Source organism: Hordeum vulgare, chromosome 5H, assembly GCF_904849725.1.
Source record: "Hordeum vulgare subsp. vulgare chromosome 5H, MorexV3_pseudomolecules_assembly, whole genome shotgun sequence".
NCBI lineage: Eukaryota > Viridiplantae > Streptophyta > Magnoliopsida > Poales > Poaceae > Hordeum > Hordeum vulgare.
Window position 1 is genome coordinate 434,138,722 of NC_058522.1, and position 21,503 is coordinate 434,160,224.

Here is a 21,503-nt window from a genome sequence, read left to right on the forward strand (position 1 = left end):
GACACCATATGAGCTATGGCATGGCAAGATGCCAAAGTTGTCGTTTCTTAAAGTTTGGGGATGCGATGCTTATGTCAAAAAGCTTCAGCCTGAAAAGCTGGAACCCAAAGCGGAAAAATGTGTCTTCATAGGTTACCCAAAAGAGACAGTTGGGTACACCTTCTATCTTAGATCCGACGGCAAAGTGTTTGTTGCTAAGAACGAAGCTTTTCTTGAGAAGGAGTTTCTCTCGAAAGAATTGAGTGGGAGGAAGATAGAACTTGATAAGGTTGTGGAACCTCTGCTCCAACAGGATGGTGGTGCAGGGCAGAGATAAATGTTTGTCGAGGCAACACGAGTTGAGGAGGAATCTAATGATGATGATCATGAAGCTTCGGATCAAGTTACTATCGGAACTCGCAGGTCGACAAGATCACGTACTGCTCATGAGTGGTACGGGAATCCTGTCTTATCTATTATGTTGTTAGACAACAATGAGCCTGCGAATTATGAAGAAGCAATGGTGGGCTCGGATTTCAACAGATTGTTAAATGCCAAGAAATCCGAGATAGGATCTATGTATGAAAACAAAGTGTGGACTTTGGAAGTATTACCTGAAGGTCGTAAGGCTATTCAGGACAAATGGATCTTTAAGAAGAAGACGGACGACGACGGTAATGTGGCCGTTTATAAAGCTCGACTTGTGGCAAAGGGTTTTTCACAAGTTCAAGGAGTTGACTACGATGAGACATTCTCACCAATAGCGATGCTTAAGCCCGTCCGAATCATGTTAGCAATAGCTGCATTTTTTTATTATGAAATCTGGCAGATGGATGTCAAAACGGCGTTCCTTAATGGTTTTCTTAAGGAAGAGTTGTATATGATGCAACCGGAATGTTTTGTCGGTCCGAAGAATGATAACAAAGTATGCAAGCTCCAGCTATCCATTTATGGACTGGTGCAAGCTTCTCGGAGTTGGAATAAGCGCTTTGATGAGGTGATCAAGGCGTTTGGGTTTATACAAGTTGTTGGAGAATCTTGTATATACAAGAAAGTGAGTGGGAGCTCTGTAGCGTTTCTAATACTATATGTGGATAACATATTGCTGATTGGAAACAATGTGGAATTTTTAGAGAGCGTAAAGGATTAGTTGAACAAATGTTTTCAGTGAAAGACCTAGGAGAAGCTGCTTACATATTAGGTATTAAGATCTATAGAGATAGATCGAGGCGCCTAATAGGACTTTCACAAAGCACATACCTTGATAAAGTTTTGAAGAAGTTCAAAATGGAGCAATCAAGAAGGGGTTCTTGCGAGTGTTACAAGGTATAAAGTTGAGTACCGTCCCCTATGCTTCAGCCATAGGGTCTATCATGTATGCAATGATGTGCACAAGACCGGATGTCAGCCTGGCCATAAGTATGGCAGGCAAGTTTCAAAGTGATCCAGGAGTGGAACACTGGGCGGCGGTCAAGAATATTCTGAAGTACCTGAAAAGGACTAAGGAAATGTTTCTCATTTATGGAAGTGACGAAGAGCTCGTCGTAAAGGGTTACGTCGATGCAAGCTTTGACACTGATCCAGATGACTCTAAGTCTCAAACCGGATACGTATTTATTCTCAATGGGGGTGCGGTAAGCTGGTGCAGTTCCAAGCAAAGCGGCGTAACAGATTCTACATGTGAAGCGGAGTACATGGCTCCCTCGGAGGCGGCTAAGGAGGGTGTCTGGATGAAGCAGTTCATGACGGATCTTGGAGTTGTGCCGAGCGCACTAAATCCAATAACTCTCTTCTGTGACAACACTGATGCCATTGCTCTAGCAAAGGAACCAAGGTTTCACAAGAAGACCAGACACATCAAACGATGCTTTAACCTCATCTGTGACTATGTCGAAGGAGAGGACGTAAATATTTGCAAAGTGCACACGGGTCTGAATGTTGCAGATCTGCTGACTAAACCTCTTCCACGAGCGAAGCATGATCAACACCAGAACTGTATGGGCGTTAGATTCATTCCAATGTAAATCGCATAGCGATGTGAGACTAGATTATTGACTCTAGTGCAAGTGGGAGACTGTTGGAAATATGCCCTAGAGGCAATGATAAAATAGTTATTATTATATTTCCTTTTTCAAGATAATAGTTTATTATCCATGCTATAATTGTAATGAATGAAAACATAAATGCATGTGTGGATATATAGACAAAACAATGTCCCTAGTAAGCCTCTAGTTGACTAGCCAGTTGATCAAGGATGGTTAAGGTTTTCTGACCATATGCAAGTGTTGTCACTTGATGACTGGACCACATCATTGGGAGAATGATGTGATGGACAAGACCCAAACTATAAACATAACATGTGATCGTGTCATTTTGTTGCTATTGTTTGCTGCGTGTCAAGTATTCATTCCTATGACCATGAGATCATGTAACTCACGGACACCGGACGAATACCTTGTGTGCATCAAACGTCACAACGTTACTGGGTGACTATAAAGGTGCTCTACAGGTATCTATGAAGGTGTCCGTTGAGTTAGCATGGATCAAGATTGAGATTTGTCACTCTGTATGACAGAGAGGTATCTCGGGGCCCACTCGGTAATACAACATCACATATAAGCCTTGCAAACAATGTGGCTAATGTGTTAGTCAAGGGATCTTGTATTACGAAACGAGTAAAGAGACTTGCCGGTAACGAGATTGAAATAGGTATAGGGATACCAACGATCAAATCTCGGGCAAGTAACATACCGAAGGACAAAGGGAATGGTATACGGGATTATATGAACCCTTGGCACAGAGGTTTAACTCATAAGATCTTCATAGAATATGTAGGATCCAATATGGACATCTAGGTCCCACTGTTGGATATTGACCAGGGAGTGTCTCAAGTCATGTCTGCATAGTTCTCGAACCCGCTGGGTCTGCACACTTAAGGTTCGGTGACGTTTCGGTATAGTTGAGTTATAGGTGTTGGTGACTGAAGGTTTTTCCGGAGACCCGGATGAGATCACGGATGTCACGAGGGTTTCCGGAATGGTTCGGAAACGAAGATTGATATATAGGATTGTTTCATTTGGCCTGCGAAAAGATTTCGGGCATTACCAGCAGTGTACTGGGAGTGACGAATGGGTTCACGGTTTTTACCGGGAGGGGCCCACCCACCCGGGAGTGAACCTAATAGCCCATGGGTGGCGCACCAAACCTTAGTGGGCTAGTGAGGCCAACCCAAGTGGAATATTTCAGCCAAGGAAAGAAAATCATGGAGAAAAAAAGAGGGAGGTGGGAAGGAAGGAAGGGACTCCTCCTTCCCCAAACCAAATTGGAGTTGGAGTCCCTCCTCTCCCACTTCGGCCGACGCCCTAGGGGCTCCCTTGAGCCCCAAGCCTAGCCCCTCCCCTCCTCCTATATATACTAGAGGTTTTAGGGTTTTTGAGACACAACTTTGCCACGTGCAACCCTAAACCTCTACTCCGTAGTTCTTCCTCTAGATCGGTTTTCTGCGGAGCTCAGACAGAGCCGTGCAGGAATAGAGCATCACCATCACCGGTGCGCCTTCACGCTGCCGGAGAACTCATCTACTTCCCCGTCTCTCTTGCTGGATCAAGAAGGCGGAGATCGTCATCGAACTGTACGTGTGCTGAACGCGGAGGTGCCGTCCGTTCGATACTAGATCGGGACGGATCGTGGGACGACGGTGATTTGAATCACGAAGTTGTTTCACTACATCAACCGCATTTCTTAACGCTTCCCGCTTAGCGATCTACAAGGGTATTTGGATCCGATCTCCCTCTCGTAGATGAACATCACCATGACAGGTCTTCGTGTGCGTAGGAAAAAAAATTTGTTTCCCATGCAACGTTCCACAACACTGCGGTGGAAGTATCGTCATAGAAAGGCACCGTCGGGGAACGTCTCGCCGGGGCGGATGGAGTGGACGAAGGTTTTTTGGTAGAAACCTTCTTCCGCTTCACGCCCGAAACATTGCTCATCTTCCCCGCCGATGGCCGGGTAGATCGCGCAGCAGCGATGGTGCACGACGCGCCTTCCCTTCCGGCGGGTCCAGCCGAAATGCCGCCTTGCATGACAACGTTGCCTTGCCGCTTACGGGCAGGCGCGTTGGTGGCTTGGGCGACAGCGGGGGCGGCATGGCCGGCGACGAGATCCGTCGGACGGGATTGCGTGTGTGCGAGCTCCACGTTTACGAGATCCGCCGGCTGGGAGGCTTCCATGGCGGCGAAGAATGGCGGCGAAGAAGGTCCGAAGCACGCGGTGGACGGGGCAATGGCTGCCGAGGAGGGGGAAGAGGGAACGGCCGCGCGGAAATTTCTTTCGCGCCAAATCTCGTTGTGAATAAGGGGCGGGCTCGGGTCGACCTCCCACCCCGTGAATCTGAAGATTGAGGGCAAACTTTTGCCGCGCCGCGCAAAAAAATTACGGATCGAACGCGTTTGCGGGGTATGGTCTAGCAGCATTTTTCGCTTCGATCCATATTTTAATGGTTGTTTTACGGATCGGGGCATTATACGGGATGTGCTAGAGATGCTTTAAGCGCCCACGTTGTACATGCCCTAAGATACGTCGATATATAAGTTGTTAGGAAAAAATGTTATCCGAGCCCATATAATATTTGTGTTTGTCATAAACGACAATACAGAAGTATTTTGTATTATTAGCACCTAGAGGAACGTCAGAAACTTTGGCTCATTGGTACCAGTTGAGTCCTTTCTTCCAAAAAGACTGGCTAACCGATCTCTTGAACGTCTTATTTAGTGGAACAATAAATGTTGGTCGTGTGTATGTGTATCTTAAGATGTCAAGACAAAGACTTGACACTTTTTTATAAACGGCTGCGTATGTACTGTATTCAGAGACTTTAATCTTGCGTTTCCAAAAGTAAGGCAGTTTAAGATTTGAAAAATCCATATACGATCAATTGACTTTGTGAATAATTAAGACTAACCACTAAGTTGTTGATAGTCGTAACCTTCCGGTAACCATAAACAAATGATAGACGATAAGATAAGAGGAACATGCCTGTTTGACTAAGCAGCTGCATGGTGAGCACGAAGTAAACTATTCTTTCGCCTTTTTATGGTCCTGGTTTGACCACAACTGTGGAGACATAATGATAGGTTTGGCCGAACAGAAATTCATTAAATGAACTTGGGAGGTAAGTTTTCAATTGAGAATATGGCTACTTATTTTAAAAAATTATGCCAATATCTTAGCTTTGGATGGCGGCTAGAGGAACCCAATCGTGTCATGTCCGCGGTGGACGATTGGCATTTCTTGGCCAAACGGTTCAGACAGTTTATGAAATGATGAAGTATCAATATTGGACGGGACCTTAAGCTCCCAAAAGGCGCCTTCCTCCTAGAGATCCAGTGTTGCCTCGACCTGAGGGCAGATACGACCGGCCTCATCCCAAACCAATGGGCTTTGCGTTATAATTTGAAGGATGAGTTATTGGAGATCTATCGAAAGGAGAGGGAATACTGGCGCTAACAGGGTCCTTCAATTGGGTTTTTTTTGAAGATGCCAACATGGTATATTTCCACGCCATCGCTAATGACCGAAGGGGTAGATGCACCATCCCGCTTCTATGGGATGGTGATCGGCTTTTGCAGGACCCTGGAGAAATCTGAGAGCATGTGGATGGCTTCTATAAGGGACTCTTTGCCGCTCGACCTCGATCGGGCCTTGCCCTAGCTGACTGTCTGGAGTGAGGGTCAACGGGTCACGCCCTCTCGGAATAGGGCCCTCCTCGCAGCCTTTGAGGAGGACGAGGTGGCCGCGATCATTAAGGGTATGAATCCCTCTTCGGCACCGGGGCCTGATGGACTTCCGGTTCGTTTCTTCCATGCATTCTGGCCCTTTATTAAGGGGGAGATCATGGCGCTTTTTCATGAATTTGCCCAGGGTGTTTCGGACCTATCCCGACTGAAATTCGGGATTATCGCCCTTATCCCGAACGTCCCTGGGGCTTCAGATGTTCGACAGTTCCGGCCTATCACAGTCATCAATGTGATCTTCCGGATCCTTACTAAAGGGTACGCCAGTAAGGCGGCCCTAATAGAACCTCGCATTACTCACCCCAACCAGACAGCTTTCGTCAAAGACCGCCTCATCCTTGATGGGATTCTGGTGCTCCATGAGGTCATCCATGAGATCAAGTCAAAACGCCTACACGCTGTTTTTTTCAAGATCGACTTTCTCAAAGCTTACGACACGGTCCATTGGTGCTTCCTTCAGGAAGTGTTACTCAAGAAGGGTTTCGACCCGCAATGGATCACTAGGGTAATGCAAATGGTGTTGAGTGGTAGGACGGCCGTTAACATCAATGACGAGGTTGGCCCTTACTTTCCCACGGCTCAGGGCGTCCGGCAAGGGGACCCCTTCTCCCCCTTCCTTTTCAACCTCGTGGTTGATTCCCTGGCCGCCATCCTCGACAAGGCCAAGGGGGCCGGCCACCTTAGGGGTATATGTAACCACCTCCTCGGGGCAGGAGCATCACTCATCTACAGTACGCGGGTGACACGATTCTTATGGTTGTAGGATCGTCCGAGGACATTTCTCACCTCTAATTCCTCATCCTTTGCTTTCAGCAGATGCCCGGTTTAACTATTAACTTCGCAAAAAGTGAGGTCATGGTTATGGGCTGTTCATGGACCTCCTTTTTGGGATTATTGTGTTGTTCCCCCAGCTAGACTTCATGTTTTGTGTGTGTGTGCGCGTTGAACCTTCTTGTTACTTGTATACTCTCGTCGAGGCTTTATAATATAAAACGGGTGGGAACCCTATTTCATCTTTCGAGAAAGAAAAACTACCACAAAACCCTTCATATGGACACATCATATCATGCGTATATATGTTTAATTATTTATAGGCTATAGCTGTTTATTTTTACCCAGACATGGACTACGAGTATTCATCTGAAATACAGAATCATCGGCAAAAGCAACAAAATAGATATATCAGATAGAAGCCATACTTAACCTTACCAGTTTTTATATGTCTTCCATTTCGTATCTTTGTAAGCCTTTCCAAATAGCTAAAAATTACTCCCTCTGTCACAAAATATAAGACCAAAAAACGTCTTATATTTTGAGACAGAGGGGGTACAACATTTGAACAAATTTCAGACCATCATTGCTCTTGAGTTCAATTTTGTTATTCCCTTCCTCTGCCCCTGATGGACAAGGCTGTTGTGTACTACTACTACAGATGAATGTGTTTGTTGCCGATCTACACTTATATATATGAGCTGCCGCCTAAGGTACTATTCTATTAATACCTCTTTTGACCTTCTATATCCCTTGCTTACATAAATCAGATGCATCAGTTTTCGCTAAGCTAGACAAACATCTCTAGCCAGAGCTCTCAAACTCACCATGGCCAACTCCTCCAACTTCCAAACTGCTCCTTGTGATGCACTCATGGAGTACAATGAACTCATCTTCCGCGACCTCTACTTGCACCATCCCAATAGTGACAAGGATAAGGAGAAACACACAATAATACGTGTCAATGGTGTTTCCGGTTTTGGCGCAACAGCTGTTAACAACTGGGAAATATACGACGGAGACAGGTATGATGCCACGGTTGTTGCTCATGGACAAGGCCTGCATATCAGTGCTGGTAACTGGCATAACACTTTCAGTATGGTGTTTGATGCTGACAGGTACGTATACATGTATGATTAGAACTTTATTTGTGAGCTTTTTTGGGTGATGCATGATATTATGTATGTTAATGGCATAGGTTCATGGGATCGACGCTTCAGGTGATGGGAATATCTATTGAAGATGGTGAGTGGGCTATTGTTGGCGGGACAGGAGAGTTTGCTATGGCAACCGGTGTTATATTCAAAAAACTTTATAAGAAAAGTGAACACTATAGCATTATAAAGCTTACCATCCGCGCATTCTGCCCCTTGCTGAAAGGATCATGGGTGAGAAGAACACCTAAATTATGAAGATACTTTCTAAGAGGCTGTTTACTTCGTTCAAGGCTACTCTCTTTAAAACAAAAGACCACATAACTGTCTTGCAGAGTCTTCCTGCAAAGATTGGTCCTTGGGGTGGAGATGGTGGAACAGCTCAAAACATGATTAAAGCATCAAGGCGCCTAGAAAGCATCACCATTTCAAGCGGTGATGTTGTCGATTCAATTGCATTTTCTTACATTGATGAAGCTGATCAAAACTGCACCACAGATCGATTAGGCGGTCCAGGAGGAAGTTCTAGCACGGTCAGTGGATCTTATAGATGTTAATTTTATATATTGTCAAGATTAGCTCACATCCAGGAGTAAATGATCTAATGACCCTCGTTCTTTTCTCACGCAGATCCAGCTCGCCCCTTCAGAGTTTTTGACAGAAGTTTCTGGGACTATTAGTGATGGTCGTTGCGAAGTTGTAGAATCAATTCAATTTGTCACCAATATCCAGACATATGGTCCTTTTGGAACTCAAGATGGAACGCCTTTCACCTTCTCTGTGCCGAGATATAAGAAGGTTGTAGGCTTCTTTGGCCGCGGCGGCTTATTTCTCGATGCAATTGGTATATACTTGCAGCCTGTTTAAGCGCCCTATGTGTTGCTGACTTGCTGCCACAAATATGTCCCCGCGGGGACATATTTTCTCGTCTCGCCAATCTTCTGAAACTGTAGTGAATTGTGTCGTTTCCACGAGCACATCAGAACTGAAAATATCATCTGAGATGTTCATAAGTGATCCACATTCTTCTGATTAATGGTCTTGTGTAACAATGCATAAATCATCAAAATTCTTCTATTCCGTGGACTAGCTGTGTGGTTTTTGTGTCACTTGTAACACTTCCATATTTACAGCGGGATGAGTTGAAGACCCAATATGTTGCTCCCCTGCATTTTGTAATCACTCTCCAAATATAAGGAGCTATCATCGTCCGTGAATTCCTAGAGCTATAACTCCGTCCTGTTTCATTAGTCACTTTGTATTTAGAATCATATATTAACAATGATTTTAACTAATAAAATGTAAGTTATACATTACAAAAACAATTTATTAGAAACTATGTTAAGTTACGAATCCAACTATATAATTGTTTATGACATGTGTTAACATTTTGTTAGTTAAATCTACGATTATAACTTGACATAGAATGCGAAGGGCACCAATAAACCGGCAGAGAATCGACGTTGCACACTAGTGGGGGTCAATTGCAAGGGCCTCACCCGCATATCCACCACTCTCGAAACAGGCTTTCGTTCCGCTTTATATATAAAGCACCGAGCCAAAATTCATGGCCGGACGATACAATATGGTGAGGGGGACCCCTTAATAAGCAGATCAAAAGATAAAACATGAATCTAGAACAAGCTTAACACCTTGTCGAGGACCGAACAAGGACCCCTAAGCTCAATGACAACGTCCCCAAGAGGGTGACGGCGTGAAGCGTCGCCGCTGCCGAGTCTAAGAATAGACACTGGTTTTCACCGTGAGCCGTGGCACAGAAACGAGATCCACGACACCGTCTTCAAGAAGCAAGTGACACCCATGGGCGTCGCCGATGCCGGCGCCAGAAGCGTAGAGCTTTCACTCGGACACTCGCCTGCACCACCAAGAGTAGTCCTGGTCACCACCCCAACGAGGGCTAACACTTGTCCACCCTAGATCTGGGCACTGCCAGAGCAGGCCTGAGCCTCTCGTCACTACATCCCTAGTCGCCCACGCGACCAAAAGAGGAAGCCACCACTGCCATCATGATGCCTACCGGAAAGCCAATCGTGGAGCCCACCGGCCGGGATCACCATCCCGGCATCCATGCCCCTGGGCCCCACCGACCATCCACGTCTTGACCACCCAACCACACTAGTAGGAGTGAAAGGGGCACCTTTCACTCCCAGCCCGGCATCAGCCACCGGGTTTGGGTCGACACCTCCACAATAGGAAGGGCACACGCTTGTGTCCCCAGCCGGTCTCGGTGGACCGGGGGAGACATAACCCAGTGACTATCGATGGCCACCGTCGAGGAGCTCGAACGCCGCCATTTCCATTATCATTGGTGTCGATCCATACGACGACCCAACAGCGCCCGGAGAGCAATCCTCGGACCGACGCCACAGCAAACACCAAGTAAGAAGGGCACAATGCGAAGGCATCCAGTGCGGACCAAGTCAACTCCTTGTAGATGAGCACCACCGGAAATCGTCCACCACCACGATCCTGATTCGCGTTGCCCGCCAAACAGCAACAATCCGGATCGCACCACCGCCCAACCGAAGCAACCGTGTCGCCCCATCACCTCCCACAAGCACCTCCTGGACCGCACCTGACCTAGCCTACTCGGAGCACCCGCTCCGATCTGCCATGGGCTCAAATCTGGCCCGCCCGAACTCAAACCCTAGGTCACATCCAACCCTAGCGCAGGAACACGGTTGGCATGGACCTAGGAGAAGGGAGGCCACCTCCACCCCCGCACCCCGCCGCCCAATCGTCGTGTCGTGATCATACCGACAACCACTGACACCATCATGAGATGCCCCATCGCCAAGACCAACCAGGAGCAACACGGAGCCCCCATCCGAAGGCAACAGCCGACAACCAAGGGACGCACCAGCCCGGGCCACCACAACCGCTGAGGGCAACCCCGCGCCACCCGGGTCGTCGGGGACCAGATCTGGCCCCGCCAGATCGGAGGTCGCAGACACCACGGGCATGCCCCGTGTAGACATCCACGTAGTAACCAGGGGCCACTGCGGCCATGCAGCATGCACGGGAGCCCGTCATCGCCGCTAGAGCTTGTGTCGTCGTGCCCCGCCAACAGTGCAACGCCACCCACTGAAAAGACCGCACACGCCATTCCCGCTAGCAGAGGGGAGAAGAGGTCCCGCCATCGACGACGCCAACCAGGCTTTACTAGGCGACGGCAAGGAGGAGAGGAGGGAGGGGCGCGGGGCTGGCGGTGCTAGGTTTCCCCCTCGGTCATCACAAGAGAGACATGAGAGGTGTCGGGGTCCCCTGCATGTCCAGCACACCGGGGTATATGCGAGTTGCGCGAGGATTTCGCACCGAGAATATGTTCTTGCATGTAGTTGTTTTACTTTTTACCAGAATGTTGTCAATGCGGCTTTTCACTGGTATTGGGGTGGCAGAACAACAAGTTTAAGTTAAAGATTTACAACTGGCCAGCCACTGGCCTAATTAAAGAAAGAAAATGTTCTTGCATGTACTCTTTTTATACCTAAATACTTGTACTTGGTGAGAACTAATTTATTTCCAACTACAAGTATTTAGGTAAAGAAGGAGTAGTATCGAGTTGCTATGCTCGCGGTTTCTCCTTGTGCGGACGCAAGCCCAAATAAAGGATCAAATCACGTATTGGTATAAATGTATTCGCTCAGATAGGGTGATTATATAGATGAAGGATAGTTATCGAAAAAGGCTTACGTCCCGCTTTATATATAAAGCAATGGGAGACCGTATCGCTCACCCTACGGGTGACATGGGCGGAACCCTAGCCGTCGGGCAAACTTCTTCCTCGCCAGATCTCTCTCCCTTCGACGCCGTCCCGCTTTATATATACTGCAACGGGAGACCCCCGTGTCACCCATCCCACAGGTGACATGGGCGTAACCCTAGCCGTCGGGCGAACTTCTTCCTTGCCAGATCTCTCTCCCCTCGTCGCCATCGGCATGCGTCGTCGGGCAAAGCCCGCACAGCGTTGGCGGTGGCGGGGCACTCTGGTTCTCCCTCTCGTGGGGCTTGGACGTTGCGAGGCGTCCGTCGTGGGGGCGTGTGGTCGTCGTGGCGAGTTTGTGTTGGGGTTGTGTGGTGAGCATGTATGGCACGCGACAGTGCATGTGGTGCACGGATGCAGGCGTGGTGGGCTCTAGCTTTCATGGTGCGACTGCAGCTGGCACATCAGATCTCGGAGCGGCGGCTTCGATTAGTGGTGCGCGGTGCGGCCTGCCCGGTGAGCGGCACCGGCAGGTGCAGATGGGCAGCCTTCCATGGCTGTGTGGGTGGCATGGAGGTGGAGGTGTTGCGGCCGCTCCCCGCTGGCCGATCGGAATTCCATGGGAAACATCGTCTCCGACTCAATTTTCTCTGGTTCGCGCTCTCTCTGGTACATGGTGACTATAATCGACGTTTACTGGTGTTGCCTGGATGGATCTGTCGGGTGGACATGGATCTAGGGGAAACTCCTAGCCGGTGTGGCGACCGCACCAAAGTCGATGCCCCTCGGCGTTGATTCCTTTCCTGGAGGCTACAGTGTGGATCCTTATCCTCCCACCTCCGTCATGAGCGTAGACGAAAGCCTATATTCCTCTATTTGGGTGACGACGGCACCTTGGTGTCATTTTCCTTCCTGAAGGCGTCGGCTGGGGAAAGATGATGGTGGTGAGGTTGCTAGTAGTTCGGAGTCGACGTGATATGGCATGGCATCAACTGTATCGTTGATGGTGGGTCTCAACGGCATGGTGCAATAGAGTATCAACGTCGGATGTGTCTTGATGGACGTGCGTAGGGAGGTGTCATTGTTTGGCATCATGGTGGCATCGACGGTAGGCCTGGTATGATCTATGTGTGAGTACTTGCTCTGAAGATGGATCGATAGAAGACGGTGGTGGCGAGCTCTGAGAGTTCCGGACCGGTGTGTACCGCTGACCTGACAAGTGGCTTGGTGGGAGCTTCCAGATTTAGATGTTAGATTTTGGTGTGAGTTCTATTTGGTATTCGGCTCGGACTTCCATCACACCTTCATCAACCGGATAGGAGTAGCGACAAATGTTGCCAAGATGGTGGCTTGAGACTAACTTATGTATTGCTTTGTAAGATCTTTATGGATAGTTAATAAAATGGATGCATGCACCGCCCAGATGCACAGGCCGGGGATCATCCTCCTTTTTTAAAAAGAAAATATATAAAGCAACAAACCTCATACATCTGAACCATACAACACGGCATCCAAACGCACACACCGAGAGCAAGATACAAAAATGCCGAAGATCATCTAAGCCAACTCGAAGCTAACAACAGATGTACGACAAGCATCACTTTGAAAGTGACGAAGCCCTCCACCGAGAACAAGCCACTGTCAGGAACGCTGCTGACCGCCGACGAACCGTGAGCCCCAAGGTAGTGCCTTCAGGAAGGGCACAACACCATAATGTCGCCACCACCTGATCCAAAGGACCAAGATTTTCATCTGGAGCAACATGGAGGATTAGGAGAGACCATGACGGAGCCTACAAGAAGGGGATGATGCCATCGTATGCCACTATCATCGGCCTGACCACAGTCAGATAAGGATTTCACCGTGGCATACCACTTCATCTTCGATCTGGGTGCGCACGGTCGAGAGATCTGCCACACTATCACCACGGGTCGCCAAGCCCGAGCCACCCCGCCACCATGCGACCAGGGCTACCAGTACGCACCCAAGCTGTAAGCTCCTCCCATGAACAATAAAACTCCCACCGCAAAGCCGCCACCCTGCTATGCGACACCCCCATCGGCTGCCCAAACGAGCGAATCTCCACCACCAGCAAACCCCTAGCAGCGTCAGAGCCGCTAGAGCCGACATGCCTCAACAGATGGAGCCAGAGGCAAGCAGGCTAGGGGAAAGAGGACGAGGCGAAGCGGTGCGAGACCTCGACCGACGCACCCCCGCGTAGGTGACGGGTGGGCAGACCACATATCCCTCCAGCCATCCTCCTCATGTTGTCTTGCAATGCCCCACCACAGCCTCCAGTTTAGACCTGCCTCGAAGGTGGCCAAAGGAGGTGCCACGCCGGTCCTCGCCCATTGGCCACCGACAGTCGCGCGAGCTGTAGCAGACATGCCCACGCCCTGCCAACAAGGCGCCCCGCGCCGTCCGTGGCCATTGGTCCGCAGATCTAGCTAAATCAGACCAAGTCGCTACCGCCTCGCGAAGCCCAAAAATCCGCCGCCACGTGCCCGCGACCCTGTTGGGGAACGTCGCATGGGAAACAAAAATTTGCCTACGCGCACGAAGACCTATCATGGTGATGTCCATCTACGAGAGGGGATGAGTGATCTACGTACCCTTGTAGATCGTACAGCAGAAGCGTTAGTGAACGCGGTTGATGTAGTGGAACGTCCTCACATCCCTCGATCCGCCCCGCGATCAGTCCCACGATCTAGTACCGAACGGATGGCACCTCCGCGTTCAGCACACGTACAGCTCGACGATGATCTCGGCCTTCTTGATCCAGCAAGAGAGACGGAGAGGTAGAAGAGTTCTCCGGCAGCGTGACGGCACTCCGGAGGTTGGTGATGACCTTCTCTCAGCAGGGCTCCGCCCGAGCTCCGCAGAAACGCGATCTAGAGGAAAAACCGTGGAGGTATGTGGTCGGGCTGCCGTGGAAAAGTCGTCTCAAATCAGCCCTAAAACCTCCGTATATATAGGTGGGAGGGAGGGGACCTTGCCTTGGGGCTCAAGGAGCCCCAAGGGGGTCGGCCGAGTCCAAGGGGGGAGGACTCCCCCCCCAAACCGAGTTGGACTTGGTTTGGTGGGAGGGAGTCCCCCTTCCTTCCCACCTCCTCCTTTTTTTTTTCTTTTCTCTTGATTTTTTCTTCTTGGCGCATAGAGCCCTTTTGGGCTGTCCCACCAGCCCACTAAGGGCTGGTGTGCCACCCTCAAGGCCTATGGGCTTCCCCGGGGTGGGTTGCCCCCCCCCCCCGGTGAACTCCCGGAACCCATTCGTCATTCCCGGTACATTCCCGGTAACTCCGAAAACCTTCCGGTAATCAAATGAGGTCATCCTATATATCAATCTTCGTTTCCGGACTATTCCGGAAACCCTCGTGACGTCCGTGATCTCATCCGGGACTCCGAACAACATTCGGTAACCAACCATATAACTCAAATACGCATAAAACAACGTCGAACCTTAAGTGTGCAGACCCTGCGGGTTCGAGAACTATGTAGACATGACCCGAGAGACTCCTCGGTCAATATCCAATAGCGGGACCTGGATGCCCATATTGGATCCTACATATTCTACGAAGATCTTATCGTTTGACCTGAGTGCCAAGGATTCATATAATCCCGTATGTCATTCCCTTTGTTCTCATACATGGATCCTATCTCGGACTTCATGGCTTCCAGCCATTTGTTGGAATCTAGGCCCACCATTGCTTCTTCATAATTCGCAGGTTCATTGTTGTCTAACAACATGATTGATAAGACGGGATTACCGTACCACTCTGGAGCAGCACGTGGTCTCGTCGACCTGCGTGGTTCGACAGAAACTTGAACTGGAGTTTCATGATCATCATCATTAACTTCCTCCTCAACCGGTGTTGCAATGACAGAGGTTTCCCCTTGCCCTACGCCACCATCCAGAGGGATGATAGGTTCGACAACCTCGTCAAGTTCTATCTTCCTCCCACTCAATTCTCTCGAGAGAAACTCCTTCTCGAGAAAAGCTCCGTTTTTAGCAACAAACACTTTGCCCTCGGATTTGAGATAGAAGGTGTACCCAACTGTCTCTTTAGGGTAACCTATGAAGACGCACTTTTCCGCTTTGGGTTCCAGCTTTTCAGGCTGAAGCTTTTTGACATAAGCATCACATCCCCAAACTTTAGGAAACGACAACTTTGGCCTTTTGCCATACCACAGTTCGTATGGTGTCGTCTCAACAGATTTTGATGGTGCCCTATTTAAAGTGAATGCAGCTGTTTCTAATGCATAGCCCCAAAATGATAACGGCAAATCAGTAAGAGACATCATAGATCGCACCATCTCTAATAGAGTACGATTACGATGCTCGGACACACCATTACGCTGTGGTGTTCCAGGCGGTGTTAACTGTGAAACAATTCCACATTTTCTTAAGTGAGTACCAAACTCGAAACTCAGATATTCACCCCCACGATCAGACCGTAGGAACTTGATCTTCTTGTTACGATGATTTTCCACTTCACTCTGAAATTGCTTGAACTTTTCAAATGTTTCAGACTTGTGTTTCATCAAGTAGACATAACCATATCTACTTAAATCGTCAGTGAAGGTGAGAAAATAACGATATCCGCCGCGTGCCTCCACGCTCATCGGACCACACACATCGGTATGTATGATTTCCAGCAAGTCACTTGCACGCTCCATTGTTCCGGAGAACGGAGTCTTAGTCATCTTGCCCATGAGGCATGGTTCGCACGTGTCAAGTGAATCAAAGTCAAGTGACTCCAAAAGTCCATCAGCATGGAGTTTCTTCATGCGCTTTACACCAATATGACCTAAGCGGCAGTGCCACAAAAATATGGCGCTATCATTGTTAACTCTAACTCTTTTGGTCTCAATGTTATGTATATGCGTATCGCTATCAAGATTCAATATGAACAATCCTCTCACATTCGGTGCATGACCATAATAGATGTTACTCATAGAAATAGAACAACCATTATTCTCTCACTTAAAAGAGTAACCGTCTCGCAATAAACAAGATCCAGATATAATGCTCATGCTCAACGCAGGCACTAAATAACAACGATTTAAGTTCATCACTAATCCTGACGGTAACTGAAGTGACACTGTGCCGACGGCGACTGCATCAACCTTGGAACCATTTCCTACGCGCATCGTCACTTCATCTTTCGCCAGCCTTCGCCTATTCCGCAGTTCCTGTTTCGAGTTGCAAATATGAGCAACAGAACCGGTATCGAATACCCAGGCACTACTACGAGAGCCGGTTAAGTACACATCAATAACATGTATATCAAATATACCTGATTTTTCTTTGCCCGCCTTCTTATCTGCCAGATACTTGGGGCAATTGCGCTTCCAGTGACCCATACCCTTGCAATAGTAACACTCCGTTTCCGGCTTAGGTCCAGCTTTGGGTTTCTTCGTCGGATTGGCAACAGGCTTGCCGCTCTTCTTCGAATTGCCCTTCTTGCCTTTGCCGTTTCTCTTGAAACTAGTGGTCTTATTCACCATCAACACTTGATGCTCTTTACGGAGTTCAGACTCTGCGACTTTCAGCATCGCAAACAACTCGCCGGGAGACTTGTTCATCCCTTGCATGTTGTAGTTCAACACAAAGCCTTTATAGCTTGGCGGCAGTGATTGAAGGATTCTGTCAGTGATAGCTTCTTGCGGGAGTTCAATCCCCAGCTCAGCTAGACGGTTTGAGTACCCAGACATTTTGAGTACATGTTCACTGACAGATGAGTTTTCCTCCATCTTGCAAGCATAGAATTTATCGGAGGTCTCATACCTCTCGATCCGGGCGTTCTTCTGAAAGATAAACTCCAACTCCTGGAACATCTCAAATGCTCCATGACGCTCAAAGCGACGTTGAAGTCCCGGTTCTAAGCCATACAAGACTGCACATTGAACTATTGAGTAGTCCTCCTTACGTGCTAACCAAGCGTTCTTAACATCCTGATCAGCCGTAGCGGGTGGTTCATCTCCTAACGCAGCATTAAGGACATAATCCTTCTTCCCAGCTTGTAAGATTAGCTTAAGATTACGAGCCCAGTCTACAAAGTTTCTTCCATCATCTTTCAACTTAGCTTTCTCTAGGAACGTATTAAAATTCAGGATGACTGTCGCGTGAGCCATGATCTACAACACAAATATATTCAAAGTGGACTTAGACTATGTTCAAGATAATTAGAGTTTAACTTAATCAAATTATTCGCTAAACTCCCACTCAAAAAGTACATCTCTCTAGTCATTTGAGTGGTTCATGATCCACTTACACTAGCTCAAGTCCGATCATCACGTGAGTTGAGTATAGTTTCAGTGGTAAGCATCCCTATGCTAATCATATCATCTATATGATTCATGATCGACCTTTCGGTCTCATGTGTTCCGAGGCCATGTCTGCACATGCTAGGCTCGTCAAGCTTAACCCGAGTGTTCCGCGTGCGCAACTGTTTTGCACCCGTTGTATGTGAACGTTGAGTCTATCACACCCGATCATCACGTGGTGTCTCGAAACGACGAACTGTAGCAACGGTGCACAGTCGGGGAGAACACAATTTCGTCTTGAAATTTTAGTGAGAGATCACCTCATAATGCTACCGTCGTTCTAAGCAAAATAAGGTGCATAAAAGGATTAACATCACATGCAATTCATAAGTGACATGATATGGCCATCATCACGTGCTTCTTGATCTCCATCACCAAAGCACCGGCACGATCTTCTTGTCACCGGCGCCACACCATGATCTCCATCAACGTGTTGCCATCGGGGTTGTCATGCTACTCATGCTACTACTACTAAAGCTACATCCTAGCAAAATAGTAAACGCATCTGCAAGCACACACGTTAGTATAAAGACAACCCTATGGCTCCTGCCGGTTGCCGTACCATCGACGTGCAAGTCGATATTTCTATTACAACATGATCATCTCATACACCCAATATATCACATCACATCATTGGCCATATCACATCACAAGCATACCCTGCAAAAACAAGTTAGACGTCCTCTAATTTTGTTGTTGCATGTTTTACGTGGTGACCATGCGTATCTAGTAGGATCGCATCTTACTTACGCAAACACCACAACGGAGATATATGAGTTGCTATTTAACCTCATCCAAGGACCTCCTCGGTCAAATCCGATTCAACTAAAGTTGGAGAAACCGACACTTGCCAGTCATCTTTGAGCAACGGAGTTACTCGTAACGATGAAACCAGTCTCTCGTAAGCGTACGAGTAATGTCGGTCCAAGCCTCTTCAATCCAACAATACCGCGGAATCAAGAAAAGACTAAGGAGGGCAGCAAAACGCACATCACCGCCCACAAAAACTTTTGTGTTCTACTCGAGAAGACATCTACGCATGAACCTACCTCATGATTGTTGGGGAACGTCGCATGGGAAACAAAAATTTTCCTACGCGCACGAAGACCTATCATGGTGATGTCCATCTACGAGAGGGGATGAGTGATCTACGTACCCTTGTAGATCGTACAGCAGAAGCGTTAGAGAACGCAGTTGATGTAGTGGAACGTCCTCACGTCCCTCGATCCGCCCCGCGAACAATCCCGCGATCAGTCCCACGATCTAGTACCGAACGGACGGCACCTCCGCGTTCAGCACACGTACAGCTCGACGATGATCTCGGCCTTCTTGATCCAGCAAGAGAGACGGAGAGGTAGAAGAGTTCTCCGGCAGCGTGACGGCGCTCCGGAGGTTGGTGATGATCTTGTCTCAGCAGGGCTCCGCCCGAGCTCCGCAGAAACGCGATCTAGAGGAAAAACTATGGAGGTATGTGGTCGGGCAGCCGTGAGAAAAGTCGTCTCAAATCAGCCCTAAAACCTCCGTATATATAGGTGGGAGGGAGGGGAGGAGGCAGCCTCAAAACCTAAAGGTTTCGCCGAAATTGGAGGTGGAGGAGTCCTACTCCAATCCTACTTGGAGTAGGATTCCACCTTCCCACTTGGAAACTCTTTCCACCTTGTGTTTTTCCTTCTCAAACCTTATGGGCCTTAGTGGGAACTTATTACAGCCCACTAGGGGCTGGTTTATCTCTTCCCATAGCCCATGAGACCCCTTGGGGCGTGACACCCCTCCCGATGGTCCCCGGCACCCCTCCCGGCACTCCCGGTACACTACCGATGAGCCCGAAACTTTTCCGGTAATGCACGAAAACCTTCCGGTAACCAAATGAGGTCATCCTATATATCAATCTTCGTTTCCGGACCATTCCGGAAACCCTCGTGACGTCCGTGATCTCATCCGGGACTCCGAACAACATTCGGTAACCAACCATATAACTCAAATACGCATAAAACAACGTCGAACCTTAAGTGTGTAGACCCTGCGGGTTCGAGAACTATGTAGACATGACCCGAGAGACTCCTCGGTCAATATCCAATAGCGGGACCTGGATGCCCATATTGGATCCTACATATTCTACGAAGATCTTATCGTTTGAACCTCAGTGCCAAGGATTCATATAATCCCGTATGTCATTCCCTTTGTCCTTCGGTATGTTACTTGCCCAAGATTCGATCGTTAGTATCCGCATACCTATTTCAATCTCGTTTACCGGCAAGTCTCTTTACTCGTTCCGTAATACAAGATCCCGCAACTTACACTAAGTTACATTGCTTGCAAGGCTTGTGTGTGATGTTGTATTACCGAGTGGGCCCCGAGATACCTCTCCGTCACACGGAGTGACAAATCCCAGTCTTGATCCATACTAACTCAACTAACACCTTCGGAGATACCTGTAGAGCATCTTTATAGTCACCCAGTTACGTTGCGACGTTTGATACACACAAAGCATTCCTCCGGTGTCAGTGAGTTATATGATCTCATGGTCATAGGAATAAATACTTGACACGCAGAAAACAGTAGCAACAAAATGACACGATCAACATGCTACGTCTATTAGTTTGGGTCTAGTCCATCACATGATTCTCCTAATGATGTGATCCCGTTATCAAGTGACAACACTTGCCTATGGCCAGGAAACCTTGACCATCTTTGATCAACGAGCTAGTCAACTAGAGGCTTACTAGGGACAGTGTTTTGTCTATGTATCCACACAAGTATTGTGTTTCCAATCAATACAATTATAGCATGGATAATAAACGATTATCATGAACTAAGAAATATAATAATAACTAATTTATTATTGCCTCTAGGGCATATTTCCAACAGTCTCCCACTTGCACTAGAGTCAATAATCTAGTTCACATCACCATGTGATTCCAACGAATCCAACACCCATATAGTTATGGGGTCTGATCACGTCTTTCTCGTGAGAGAGGTTTTAGTCAACGGTTCTGAAACTTTCAGATCCGTGCGTTCTTTACAAATCTTTTTGTCATCTTATAGATGCTGCTACTACGTGCTATTCGGAAATGCTCCAAATATCTACTCTACTATATGAATCCGTTTCACTACTCATAGTTATTCGGATCAGTGTCAAAGCTTGCATCGACGTAACCCTTTACGACGAACTCTTTAACCACCTCCATAATCGAGAAAAATTCCTTAGTCCATTTGTTACTAAGGATAAATTTTGACCGCTGCTAGTGATTCAATCATGGATCACTCTCTGTACCTCTGAACAGACTTTGAGTCAAGGCACACATCAGGTGCGGTACACAGCATGGCATACTTTAGATTCTACGGCTAAGGCATAGAAGACGACCTTCGTCTATTTTCTTTATTCTGCCGTGGTCGGGTTTTGAGTCTTACTCAAATTCACACCTCACAACGCAACCAAGAACTCCTTCTTTGCTGGTCTATTTTGAACTCTTTCAAAAACTTGTCAAGGCATGCATCTTGTTGAAACTTCTATTAAGAGCTTTCGATCTATCTCCATAGATCTTTGATGCTCAACCTTCAAGTAGCATAATCCAGGTATTCCTTTGAAAACTTCTTTCAAACAACCTTGTATGCTTTACAGAAATTCTACATTACTTCTGATCCACAATATGTCAACCACATATACCTATCAGAAATTCTATAGTGCTCCCACTCACTTCTTTGGAAATACAAGTTTCTCATAAACCTTGTACACACCCAAAATCTTTGATC

At 47.8% G+C, this 21,503-nt stretch overlaps 1 protein-coding gene across 1 annotated transcript; it reads left to right on the forward strand.

Annotated features, from left to right (window-relative positions):
- Positions 1 to 7,319: 7,319 nt before the first annotated feature.
- LOC123397987 (mannose/glucose-specific lectin-like) lies at positions 7,320 to 8,916 on the forward strand. Its single transcript, XM_045092495.1, has 4 exons — positions 7,320 to 7,663; positions 7,744 to 7,933; positions 8,035 to 8,232; positions 8,330 to 8,916. The coding sequence occupies exons 1-4, from the start codon at positions 7,374 to 7,376 to the stop codon at positions 8,564 to 8,566; spliced, it is 915 nt and encodes a 304-aa protein (XP_044948430.1). The 5' UTR covers positions 7,320 to 7,373; the 3' UTR covers positions 8,567 to 8,916.
- The last annotated feature ends 12,587 nt before the right edge of the window (positions 8,917 to 21,503 follow it).